At 39.5% G+C, this 14,188-nt stretch overlaps 1 protein-coding gene and 1 long non-coding RNA gene across 2 annotated transcripts in view; both read right to left on the bottom strand.

Annotated features, from left to right (window-relative positions):
* Positions 1-2,058, bottom strand: part of C5 (complement C5) — a 78,335-nt gene extending 76,277 nt beyond the window's left edge. The window contains exon 1 of the mRNA XM_058672642.1: positions 1,994-2,058. Coding sequence (XP_058528625.1) covers positions 1,994-2,058 — 65 coding nt within the window. The remainder of the gene's footprint in view (positions 1-1,993) is intronic.
* A 3,871-nt stretch (positions 2,059-5,929) lies between these two features.
* Positions 5,930-13,893, bottom strand: LOC131481897 (uncharacterized). The gene is made up of 3 exons (XR_009246632.1): positions 13,675-13,893; positions 8,013-8,126; positions 5,930-6,740 (listed from the first exon to the last, which is right to left on the bottom strand). It is a non-coding gene; the product is annotated as an uncharacterized LOC131481897 (long non-coding RNA).
* Positions 13,894-14,188: the final 295 nt, after the last annotated feature.

Below are 14,188 nucleotides of genomic sequence, written 5' to 3'. Positions count from 1 at the left end.
AAGGCATCTAGTCATTTACAAGTAAATTGCAAAAGAGGGAAGAAAACAATCTCTAGACTTCAGCAATTAGTTGAATTCTCCTTACTAAGTGCTTAGCAGGGGGAGGGTAGAAAATGAAAGTGCAGCTGCGAGGTTACATAGTAATGTGGATTTCCTGTAACCACAGTATGTATTTAAAAAACTCCAGTACAGGTAAACTCTTTGTGTTGCTAAAACGACTCTGTGAGAAAGGTCTTATTATTTCATTGGAAGATAAGGAAACTGCTCATTGATTTGTCCACTTTCACACAGCTAACAAGTTACAGAATTAGGAACTGAATACAAATGGCTACTTTCCAAAATGAATATTTTTAATCTCTGTACCTAACTGAACTTAGCAAGAAATTTTTTTTTTTATTTTAGGGCTGGGCAATTACCCTAGCAGTTAAGAGTTTGCACTCAGAAAAATCTAGAAGGGAAAACAAAAAAGCTATTTCAATGCCAGGATCCTTAAACATTTTGTTTTCAATTTAGTATTCTTTTAATTTTGAATTGTCTAAGTGGTGGCGGTGTGGAAACCTCCCTAAGAGATGGAGCTGGAATCACCCCTCATACAGACTTCAGTCTTCAAGTGTTGTCAGTAGCACCATCTCTCCAGAATTTCATACTTTCATGAGTTTTATCAACAGATGCAGAGGATCGGGTCACGTACTTTGCTCAGGAGCAAGTCGTTCTCTCCCTAGAACGCTTTTTCCAAGGTACCTGCTTGGCTTGCTCCCTCATTTCTTTCAAACTTTGACTCCCACCTTTGTAAGACAACCTCCCCTGCCTATACTTCTGTAGTACCCTGTCATTCCTTTAACCTCTCTTTCTCCTTTGTTTGTCCTCCTTATACTAAAAACCACCTGACCTGTACCTAGTCATCTCTCATTGGCTCATTCATTCCTCACTGGCTTCTCTCCAAAAAGTGTAAGCTCCAGGAATTGTCTTCTCCCGGTTGCTTGCTCTACTCTCAGAACTTCTCACATGATATGTACTTAAAACACGTTTGGTGACTCAATAAATGAAACGATTCGTTTGTAACATGGCGATTACCACAGTTTCTTTTTTACAAAAAGTGAGGAATATTTTTTGGTAAGGGCCAGGGCAGTGTATTAGAAGGAATTCAGAATAATTCTGATGGAAGGATCAGGGAACCCAGGTTCTAGCCTCATTTCTGCTGCCAATGTGAAATCCCTTCATCTCGCTGAGCTTTTCCTTGTCTTTCAAAGGGGATTAAATTAGAAAAACCACCTTACAATGTAATGGTATGACTGGTCATGTGATCAGATCTGATTAGGCACAAGAGTGTCATATATTGATGGCATGCTAAGTATATATGCATATTTAGAATATATTCGATATATTCATATGGACAGGCTTATGGAAAAGTGGAGAAATCAAAGGAGCAGATGAGATGGAGAAAGTCCTGCCTCTGTCTCTCCAGCAGTGCTGGTTACTTCCCTTGCACTTCACTGCGTATGAAAAATGAGCAGATTTGTGTAGATAGCTCTCGTAACTTTCCAGTCTTAAAATATTATTTCCACATCTGACATCATCATATTTAAGGCATTGATTTAAAAGTACAATACTAGAATAATACTAAAATTGTGAAGAATCAGCTCATAAATGCAGAAGTAATTATGACAACAGAGTCTTCCAATCTTATAACTGATTCTCAAGTAACCCTGACTGAACCATGTAGTACATTAAAAAGTAATTCCTGAGAAATTTCATAATCTTGAGTTCATCTTATACATTTTAAAATGGGAATTTGAACTAAATTTTTACAAATAACAATTATACTTTTTTATTAGCCACTCATCAAATCAAAATGTTCCATGACTTTCATGGGTAGTTCGTTAATCTCAAAAACAGAAAGTTATATTTTCAAGTTGACAGGATCTGTTGAACTTAATTTTCACTCATCATATCTAAGATGCATTGAAAAATGAAGACAGTTTGTTTTACTTACGTTTGCTCCTGTCCCCAACTTTTCCCCATGAATATTAAAAAACACAGTACTCCCCAAAGGCCCATGACTGGAGGTAGCGGTACACCATGGATACAACCCTCCTGAAGTCACTCTCCTTTAAAACAAACTGTGCTTGAAAAATTTGGGTAAATTAGTTTTCTGGTTAATTATTGTTAGGAAGAAGGACGTCTAAGTAGCAAAGTTAAAATTAGGAGTAAAACACCCTTTCTTACCCAGGAGTAAGGCTAAGGGATGCTTTATTTATACTGAGGGAATACATATATATTATTTATGTATATATATAATGTATATATAACATATAATTTATATATCACATATAACTCATAATACATGATTATATATATGATGTATATATATTATATATTTAATTATCTTGCAATGATACAATTGCATAGGCTCTGGGATTTCCCTTAACCCCCTCCACAAGTCCCCTTTCCATCCACTGATTTCCCCAATGTATTTTTACAATAGCATATTCCATCAAAAACAGTCATATGTCCATCATTCTGCTATTTAAGTGTATCCTGACATTGCAGGTATGGGCAATGGCAGAGTCGAGAATCCCATTCTCAAGACATATTTAACAGTTTCATTGAGAGTCCATCCTTGATTTGAAAGTAGAGATGCATACTACATTGTAGCTTCACATCTAGATATGATAGCCTCAATTACATAGTTACTATCCATCTCCTTAAATGAGAAGCCATAAAATAAAATCAACAACAGGAATAAAGTTGAAAATTTTACAACAATATGAATTAAATAACATGCTATTGAATGACCAATGTGTTGCTGAATAAATGAGAGCGAAAATGAAAAACCTTCTTGAAGAAAATAATGCTACTATATGACCTATGAATTTAACAAGAGAAAGAATATTTTGAATACATGAAAACAAAAACATCAAAACCCAAGAGATGTAGCAAAAACAGTATTTAAAGGGCTATTGGTCTTATATTTTGCAAGAAGATTGCCTTATATCAGAGAGAATATATGAATATATATTCCAATAAAGGAATATTGTCCTTTTGGGATTGACTTATTTCACCGAGCATAAAGCTGTCTAGTTTTGACCATTTGGTTGCAAATCGTAGAATTTCATTCTTTTGAACGGCTGAGTAGTATTCCATGGAGTGGATATACCACATTTCTTTATCTGTTCCTCTCCCAATGTGCACCTGGGTTGTTTTCATGTCTTTACTATTACAGATTGTGCTGATGTAAATATAGGATTACAGATCACTTTCTCACATGCAGATTTCATTTCCTTTGGATATATTCCCAGAAGTGGGATAGCTGGGTCATACACTAGATCAGTTTTCAGTTGTTTTAGCATTCTCCATACTGACTTCCATAATGGTTGTACTGAGCTATCCTCACAGCAACAGTGAAGGAGGGTGTCTTTCTTCCCACATTCACACCAGTAGATATTGTTAGTAGAGTTCTGACTATAGACTAGTCTCCCTGCAGTTAGGTGGAACCTCAGTGTGGTTTTCATTTGTATCTTCCTGACAGCTAGGGAGCCTGAGCATTCTTTCATATGTCTATTAGCCATTTGAATCTGTTCCTTTGAAAAATGCTTGTTCATTTCCTTTGCCCACGTTTTCACAGGAAAACACTTTCAGCAATGTAAATAAAGGGACTCTACAATGGGAGTCTGGCACCCTGGAGGACACTGCTGGACACTAGGTCCACATTGCCTTCAGCCTCTCCTCCCCGGGTCAGGAGTTCTGATGTGGCACCAATTTGAGGTCACCCCTCAGGTAGGGCCACACTGGTATTGATTGATCAACATCTGTTTCGAGTCAATTTCAAACTGATAGGGTGTATGAGATGGGTTTTTTTAGAGAAAACCTAAACGGTTGAGTCTTTGGTTCCGTAAATTGTCTAAGGACAACCTAAGATTGCAAAGGGCATCCAAGGAATTGCTCCTTGGTTTGTCCCATTTTAGAGAAGAAAATTATAACGTGTACCTTTCAAACAATAATTAAAAAAAACTTAAAGAAATGAAAGATCACTAAATATATTTCTACAAATCAGATATTTATCATCACATCTGCACTTTGCCTGAATATTATATTTACCAACATAATGGTTGAAATTCTTTAGAGAAAAGGCACTCCCGAGAAATCTGACATACAAATTTGACTAAAGTTTTTTACTGCATGCCATTGAAACAGCAAACATCCACAGCTACTGTCTGACCACAAGCTCATTTCTTTCAAAAGTAAATCTGTAGAATGATTAAGCTGGATTGCGAAAGGTGGATCAAGTCAGAATAAACAAAGTCCTTTTGTCGTCATTTTCAGGAAAAAGAAATTTAAGGGAGGGCGGGAAATATTTGAATTTTAGTTGTGTTCTAGAAGAAAAACTTCTACATGATATTGGGACATCACTGGCCTGTTTTTCTGCTAGAAGACATTTTTAAAATGATGAATCTCAAAGGTTTTCAAAAGTAGCAAAGTATAACACTTTACAGGTTCTCAACTGTTTAAAAATTGTATCTGCCTTCCATATGCAGCTCAAGGATGGATTTTTTCTTTATATTCTAAAATGTACCTCAGAGGGAATTTTTTTTAAGATGAATTTATTTTTATTGGAAAGATAGATCAGATTTACAGAGAGAAGGAGAGATAGAGAGAAAGATCTTTCATCTGCTGGTTCACTCCCCAGGTGGCTGCAATGGCTGAAGTTGAGCCAATCTGAAGCCAAGAATCAGGATTTCTTCTGTGTCTCCCACATGGGTGCAGCATCTCAAGGCTTTGGGCCATCCTGTACTGCTTTCCCAGGATAGACAGGGAGCTGGAAGGGAAATGGAGCAGCTGGGACACTAACTGATGCCCCTAGAGGAGCCCGGTGGATACAAGGTGAGGATTTTAGCCATTAAACCATTGCACTGGGCCTCTCTGAGAGAATCTTAAACTTTGAATTCTAAAGCTAGAACTGATTTCCCTCCAAATGGAATACTGCATTTCTTAATGAGGCAGAAACTTTGGTGCTCACCTGACCTTTGTGCAAATGCTACCTTGACTAGGACCCCAAGATCAAGCCCAGTTGACTGCATAAGCCACTCCCTCATCACAGGCCCTGCTTGGTTCCTGCTCAGTCTTCTCAAGGGAATTATTTGTGATTATTCCCTGAAGTCACCATGATGTCAAGGTGCTTCTAGCAGGATAGTAAATTTGTATGCTTCAAACAAGCATTCTTTAAGTAGTGGTTTCACATTTAGTAAAATATGTCTAGAAGCAAATTTTTCATTAATACAAAATACAGAACTCTTTTTTCTCATATAATGAAAGCGTATATTTGGTATGATTTTCAAAATCAGAGAAGTTGTAGAGAGGCACATTCATGGGTTGAACTCTAGAGAATGAAAGTTCAGCAATACTTTGTGTGCTATCATTTTTAGAAGTTAAACTCACCACATGGCTAGCCACAGGAGCCTGAAGGCTGAATAGGGGGAGTAAGGTGGTATAATCCATAATTGCTTCTTCTAATTTGCATGCGCCTATTGCAAGTCGAGACAGCCAGCAAAATACAAGTGTCTTCTAAGTATGAAATTGCTTTAAGCTTACATGTGAGAGTCGTGCCAGTTTTATTACACAGCAATGGAGGTGGGCAATTCTGAGTATGACACAATATGAAGAAAGAAGATTCCATGCTTCTGTGATTCCTCACAGATAACTTCACTTGAGCTGTACCTTCTAGCCCTTAGATTTGCTAATGAATAAAAGCCCAGCCCATTCACCCTCTTTGGTTCCAGCAATGCATGCTTTTACCTTCAATCTTACATCTTGTTCAGTCTAAGTTATTCCACCTAATTCTTTCCTTCCTTCCTCTTTTCCTTCTTTTTAAAGATTTATTTATTTTTATTGGAAAGACAAATTTACAGAGAGAAGGAGAGATAGAGAAAGATCTTCCACCAGCTGGTTCATTCCCCAGATGGCTGCCAGGGCTGGAGCTGAGCCAATCTAAAACCCGGAACCAGCATAAAGTTTCAGGAACCAGGAGCTTCTTCTGGGTCTCCCATGTGAACATGGGGTCCCAAGGCTTTGGGCCACCCTCTATTGCGTTTCCCAGCCACAAGCCGGGAGCTTGAAGGAAAGTGGAGCAGCCAGAACACAAACTGGTGCCCATACAGGATCCCCATCATGCAAGGTAAGGATTTAGACATGAGGCTATTGTGCTGGGGCCCAAACAGCCCTTTCTAGACAAACAGACCCTCAATTGTAGTAAATATGGTATAGCAATGTTTGGGGTTATTACTGTATTGGAAAATTACTCTGCAGTGTTTATAGTTTCAATAGTCACTTCTTATCCCATGAAGCATTTACTCCCTAATCTGCCTTCTACCCAATACCCAAAAACTGTTCAAGTGCCTTCAGTTTCTATAGCTTTACTTAGGGAAACCTTTCCCCAACTCCCAATCACTCTCCACAAAATGTGACCCTATCTTCTTCACAATAGATTAAGATTTCAGATAGTATTGATGGTCTTCCACGTCCCTCCATAACTTTCCACCTACTTAGATGCCTGTGCTCTAAGTGAAATGATTTTGCTTCCTCGTCTTTTGATATTAGTGTCATGCATTTACCTGCTTGCTTACATTCCTAGAGTTTTGGTGTTGGATAGTATACTTTTTAATCAACTCTTGCAGCATTGCCATTTATGGCTGGGAAATGGTCTTCAAGCATCAGCAACTGCAGCACATCAATAATACAAAGGCCTATAAAAGATAACAATATACATTAGTGTGCTAGTAGGTTCCTTGAGTATCTATTTTTCAAATTCTCATCATTTATTATGTAGAAAAGAAAATCACATATGATGCTTCTCTCCATTATGTATCTCTCTAGTTCTGAGTTCTATTTAGTAGCTTTATTTTCCTAGTTAATTCATATTTTAAATATTTATCTATTTTTAACGATTTATTTATTTATTTATTGGAAAGGTAGATCAGATTTACAGAGAGAAAAAGAGACAGAGAGAAAGATCTGCCATCTGCTGGTTCACTCCCCAAATGACCGCAATGGCCAAGGCTAAGCTGATCTGAAGCCAAAAGCTACGAACTTCTTCCGGAATTTGGCCTTCTCAGTTCTTGATGCCTGCACAGTGGACAGAATGTCTAGATTCACATGGGGGACATGACAACCAGCTCATCCAACGCAGCAGGGAAAATCAACTGCCTCGTCAAAACAGGTTTGGACAATTTGCCTGGCAAGCTTTACATCATTTTCCTGGGTCAGTGGATGCATGCAGGTGGAATTGTCAACCAGTAAACCTTGGAAAGATTTTCTCAATCCTAAAGTAATGAAACCAAGTGGATTGGTTAAGATAGAGAGATCTTGGAAACTCTGTAAACTTTGCCGCAGTTGCTGATGCTTGAAGACCATTTCCCAGCCATAAATGGCAATGCTGCAAGAATTGATTAAAAAGTATACTATCCAACACCAAAACTCTAGGAATGTAAGCAAGCAGGTAAATGCATGACACTAATATCAAAAGACGAGGAAGGAACATGGCTGAAAAACAGAGAGTTAGGACACATTTATGGCTGCTGATGCCTTTTCGTGTGTAATCTTTTAATTTTCCTAGCCCACATGCCTCTGGTTCTTGTGCACACCCAGGGGTGCTGTGGCTTAGCTCAGCCCAAGCTCAGCCCAAGCTGCCCTCAAACGTGGCCCATACTTATGCCTTGCCCAGTCTGCACATCTAAGTTTTTATACTTCTTACAGTATAGTCACCTGCATAGTTACTGTGCTATATAATCTTTGATTACAAAACTTAGAACAGTAGCAAATTGGAATCAGCAAATACACTTCACGAAAATATCCTTGAACCTAAACTATGGTACATAAGCTGAATCACAGTTGTTTTTACAGTGAGCCTTAGGAATGGTTCTCAGTTTAGGGTCCAGGCAGGTGTTAACAATCATGTCATATTTGAGCTTGAAATGAAACCTGTTTGACATTCTGAAAGAAAAAAAAAACTTTCTTACCTTTTTCTTACCCAACTCTTACAGTAATCTTGAAGTACTCAAAGTTTTTATGGCTAACAAAGTAATTTTCTGGTTCCATTAAGATAGACAATTGTAGCTTCACCAAATGCAAATCTAAGTGCAAATGAATAAATAAAATATAGTTGAAATGATAACTGTTATTTCAAGCGAGAAGTGTTTTGGCACAAGGTAGGTGAATATCAGCAACACCAATACTCTTTCCTTCATTGTGACTATCGTCAGTGCCCCAGAACCTGGTGAGCTTCCACAGTGATCGATCTCATCTTCCAGTTCCAGCATCCCCGGCCTGCACGAAGGCACTTGTACTACTGTCCTACAGCCTGAGCTCTAGAAGTCCAAAGTCCTGATCTTGTTTATCTGGGCAAACCTCCCTCCCTCATGCCTTTCACATGGGAAAGGTCTGATTAATGCTTACTAAATTAGAAAGTCTTTTTTTCTTCAGCATGTCTCTTGTATTTAAGCAATTCCATTTGATGTCCAAAATATGAGCAGGAATCTCAGCTCTCATCTAAGAAAGACATCATCTAGTTATTTGTTACCATTTTTAGCCTGGGAAAACAACTTACAGCAATGAAAATTAGAACAAGGAGAAATTTTAGAATTTCCCTTTGGTGCTACAGTAATTCACAAATAATATACTATTTTGACTGCTTATAAGCTGTATATTTTTCTTATGCCCATTCAAGAAGTGACAATAGGTTAACCAATCCTATTTGCCGCCTACTGGTTGCTCAACCCAATAATAGAAGGCTGACCTTTGAAGAAGAGGGAGACTTGGCTCACACAGCACAGGTTGTGCGGGACTGGCTATTGAAGGGGAAGCAGGTGTCTGGCTGTTCTGGCTGCTTCTCTTTCAGGATATAAGGCAGACAATCACAGCAATATTTTTGTAGCCATGAACACACCCAAGAGAATTAACGATTTCAAAGTTGACTTTCATTGCTTCAGAAGTCACTATATTTTGTTGCTATGGTGTTAGCATGCTAAATGTTCCAAATTTTTGCCTGTGTTCACCTAAACACCTGTTTTCTGGTCCACTTGGTGGCCAGAAAACTTGGTTTAAATGGCCCCCTCAATGGAGTCGCTGGCATGGATAGCATTCCTGCTGATGTGGGTGCTAAAGTTCCCCCAGATGGTCCTGGGGGCAGCTTCACAGGAGTCTGTGACCCCTATCATAGCCCTTAACGTACAGACCATGGCCACCATGGGTCCAGAGCTCAAGTAGCTGAGAAGGGCCAGGCAGAAGTGCTTCTCCTGCAGGTCCTGATAGTGCCCAGCAATGACACTCTCAGGTACCTGCAGCATCTTCATCTCCATCACTGCTGGACACCATCTGGCTTCACCATGATCAGCGGCCGCTCTGAGGCCAGGAGGGCCATCCCAAGCCACAGTGCACATTCTGAGACTGCCATTCTTGTGAACTCAGCTTTAGATTTCTTGGTTAGTCTTCAGGTTTGTTACTAATGTCAGTAAGATCACTGAAAATCAAGTCTAGAAATGTAAATGACAGGCTTTAAATTTTGGAATTCAAAGTGAAGAAGCTAGGTTTTGATGAGCAAGTTGCAAAAGATCCAAAAGGGAGTCTCGGTTTTGAAAAAAGTTTCAAAACTGGTTAAAGACACTAAATATCTGGAAGCTATTCTGGCCTTGTACATTTTCTGGGCACAGTAGATACAGTTGTTAGCCTAACCATATTCACTTTAGTGAACCAGTACACTCATTCTACAGATTATGTGAATATCAACTGCTCAAGTTTCCTAAACTGCCCTTTTCCAGGTTATTCATCTCAGTCATGGAATACATTTTGCCAGAAGATGCCTTAGAAGTCACACCTTCGTGACTGATTCTGGGGGTACAACAGGCTTGCTCCCTTTCCTCAAAGTGGGACAACTTTGTGGGCTATAATCAAGCTAATGCTAGACCTCAGTAGAAACCACATATTTGCTTAGTTTTTTGTTCTGCCCTATTATTGTATTTGCCTCTCCTCTCCTGAGTTTCTCTTAAGCGTCAGTCTCCCAACAAAGCACATGGATGAGAATGTCTGTTTTGGGTTTTACTTTCAGTGAAACTACCCTAAATTTAAGGGGGCTGTGTGTGGACCATCTCACTTCTGGACATGGTTCTGAGGCTCTTGTGTGAATTGGGGCCTCTGAGGCCTCTATTGATTTAGAGCAGATTTGAAATCTCAAGGCAATCTCTCAAACACTGAGGTGCTCCCAGGAACCTGGGATTAGAGATGGGCTCCCCTCACTTCTCAGCCTTTTGGCTAAGATCAGATGAAATGGGCTCCCATAACCAGAACACAAAGAAGTTGTGAAGACATCAGCTGTTTAGGTTTCCTCCAGTCTGCACTCAACTATATGGGTCTCCACGTAGAGGTGGTGTGCGTGGTAGTTAGGGGGATGGATTTTATAATCACCTCTTCACCTGTCCGCTTTCTTCTCTACATTATAATTTCCATGAAAACAGACACTGGTCTAACATCTTAGAACTTACTATAGTCCCTAAATGACACTTAGACCCTCAATAAATTGTTGACAAATGAATGAATAATCAAGCTGGCAAGGGGAGATGGTGTTGAAAGGCAGTCTGATAGCAGATTGTACATGGCCTTGACTGCTATGCTGAGGAGTTTGGGCTTCATATTGTATATAATGGGAAATTAGGGAGGGAACTTTAACTTTACTGCTCCAATCCTAAGAATGCTGCTATCGCTTCAGAGTATTTATGTTCTTTGTTCTCTCAAAAGGATAGCTAGATCTTGCTGTGCAAATTATTCAGGGTAAACTGTAAGCAGATTTGGATGAAAGCCTATGTCAAACATTCACCCACAACAGCAAATTTTTAAAATAATCTATCAGTTTAGAAGATGTTCCTGAACATCAGCGACATCACTTCCCAAGAGAATGTTCCTTGACTACTTGTACAATTAATGTGAAAGCGTGGGCGAAGGAAATGAACAAGTATTTTTCAAAAGAACAGGTTCAAATGGCTAATAGACATATGGAAAAAAAAAGCTCAAGTTCCCTAGCTATCAGGGAAATGCAAATAAAAACCACACTGAAGTTCCACTTAACTGCAGGGAGACTAGTCTATAGTCAGAACTCTACTAACAATATCTACTGGTGTGAATGTGGGAAGAAAGACACCCTCCTTCACTGTTGCTGTGAGGATAGCTCAGTACAACCATTATGGAAGTCAGTATGGAGAATGCTAAAACAACTGAAAACTGATCTAGTGTATGACCCGGCTATCCCACTTCTGGGAATATATCCAAAGGAAATGAAATCTGCATGTGAGAAAATGATCTGTAATCCTATATTTACATCAGCACAATCTGTAATAGTAAAGACATGAAAACAACCCAGGTGCACATTGAGAGAGGAACAGATAAAGAAATGTGGTATATCCACTCCATGGAATACTACTCAGCCATTCAAAAGAATGAAATTCTACAATTTGCAACCAAATGGTCAAAACCAGACAGCTTTAAACTGTCACATAATGCAAAATATTAATAAAAAAAAACTAGACAGCTTTATGCTCAGTGAAATAAATCAGTCCCAAAGGACAAATATAGTATATCCTCTCTGACATAAGGCAATCTTCATGCAAATTACAAGATCAACAGGTATATAGGTAAACATGTATGCAAATATATATTTATCTAGAGGAACTGTAGGATGGAGACTAACATACCAAGCACTGAAGATACATTATAATATGCATCTGTACTCTCACATAAAAGACGAACGCCCAATGAAACTGTTAAATATATCTTGAGAATAGGATGTTGGACTTTTTACCATCATCTATGCCTATAATGTCAAGACACACTTAAATATCAGAATGATGGCCTTGTGACTGTTTTTGAAGGACTATACTATTGCAATAATATAGGGGGAGTCAGCAAGGGGCAGAGGGAATGAGAAGGGTGGAAAGGGAAATCCCTGAGCCTATGCTATCATAAAACATAATTTTGAAAGCGGGTAGGCTATTATTTATTATTTTAAAAAGATCTATTTTTAAAGATATTCTTTATTTGAAAGACAGTATTCCAGAGAGAGGAGGAGAGATTCTGTGTGTGTGTGTGGGGTGTGTGTGTGTGTGTGTGTGAGAGAGAGAGAGAGAGAGAGAGAGAGAGAGAGAATGAGAATCTTCCATCTACTGGGTCATTCCCCAAATGGCTGCAATAGCTTGGACTGGGCCAAGCTGATGCCAGGACCAAACAGCTTTATTCAAGTCTCCCACAAGGGTGCAGGAGCTGAAACACTTGGGCCATTTTCCACTGCCTTCCCAGACCTAATAGCCAGGAATGGGAGCTAGACAAAACATGAATCAGCAAGGACTGAAACTGCTGCCCAAACAGGATGCTGCCTTGCAAGCAGCACCTTTACCTGGTGTATCTCAACACTAGTGTCTATTTATTTATTTGAAAGGCATGGTTACACAGAGAGGGTGAGTTACAAAGAGAGGGAATCCTCTACTTGCTGATTTACTGCCCCCTCCATGGCCACAATGGACAGGGTTGGGCAAGGCTGAAGCCAGAAGGCTAGAACGCCAACCTAGTCTCCCATGTTGGTGACAGGGGCCACATACTTGGACCAACTCTCCAGTTTTCCTGGGCATATAATCAAGGAGCTGGATAGGAACTGGAACAGTGAGGACTCTAACCAGTGCGCATACTGGCATCAGAAGCATTGGTTTAACTTTCTGTGCCACAACACCAGCTTCATGGTAAGTTGATATTTCAACTATAGTTTGAGTTCTGAACCAAATCAAGCAGGATACTGTAGGGACAAAGCCAGGAAAATCACTGTATCAATAATGCATCAGAAGAGCTGATTTTGTACAAAACAATCTATCAGTCAGGTTGACAACCCTGACTCAGTCTAGTTCAGAGCATTTTCAGACAAATAGTAACGGGAAATGTTCTGTTTGATGAGAATGCTTGTAAACTGTGCCTTCATTTTTGGCCAGTTGTCTCAGTAAGCAAAACCATCTGAATAGAGAAACAAACAGCCCCCCCCCCTCAATTTCAAGGGTATGTTTAACATTGTGCCAGCTCTTCTTACACAGATTTCACAATTGGGGCCAGCAAAGGACAATTTGTGTTTCTTGTTTACATTGTTGCTGAGGGGGGACAAACACAGTGACACAGATTTGAAACTTCCCCACCTTAGCACCCTAAAAACAAAAGCCAAGCCCAACAAGCCAACAGGCTTATGATCAAACTTCAAGCTACTCTTACTATGTAACTTAAGTTATAAACATTTACATGCTCAAATACTGAAACCTTTGGAGTTGCTGCTCCCAATATCTGACAAACAGGAGGGAAAAGAGAAACAGTGCAGGCGTGATGATCTCAGTGGTGTTCCTGCACAGCACTGCTGACATTCTGGGATGTATGACTGAGGTGAGCTGCCTGTGAACTGTAGACTGCTTAGAAGCACGTCTGCTCTGTAGCCATTACAGGTCAGCAGAACCTTTTCTGACTTATGACAACAAATGCCCCTGACATTGGTAAATGCTCCCTGCTGCAGAGAGCAAGGCAAAAATGGTCACCAGTTGAAAAATTACTGAATTGCTATGTGGTTGGCTGAGCTTTTTATTTTTAAAGGAGAATGAGGAGAGTTCTTACCTGTGTTTCTATAAAATTCAGCAGGCTGTTGACTTGAGCTATTTTTTAAAGTGACCATTGGAAACTATAATTCCCTCGGTTTCCTTCACAAGGAGCCGTCATCACTTTAAGCACCATTTCTCTACCGATGACTTCCAAATGTACTCTCCAATGGCAACCTCTCTCCCCTTGATGGACAGAACACCAGGGGTCTGTGGCTCATACTTTTTTTTCCATCTGCATTTGCTGGAGAGGCAATATCACGGAACTGAATGAACTCGAACACCATTTCCATAAACCTGCATTTTATTCCTTAGATCACTCCTAAACTCCAGAATTGTATGCTTAACTGCCTTACTCAAAAATCCCCACCTGCATATTTAATTAGCATCTTAACTATATCTAAATCTGAAATTCCAAAAAGCTATCCTCTTCCAACAGAGTAAGAGAATTGCTATCTCTAATGGTCTCTAATACGAAAGTTGGGAGCTAAAGCAACCACAGAAATAAACAAAAAACTTGGAAGAAATGGAGG

The sequence above is a fragment of the Ochotona princeps genome, chromosome 14, assembly GCF_030435755.1.
Source record: "Ochotona princeps isolate mOchPri1 chromosome 14, mOchPri1.hap1, whole genome shotgun sequence".
Lineage (NCBI taxonomy): Eukaryota > Metazoa > Chordata > Mammalia > Lagomorpha > Ochotonidae > Ochotona > Ochotona princeps.
This window is presented reverse-complemented; position numbering and strand designations above follow the sequence as displayed.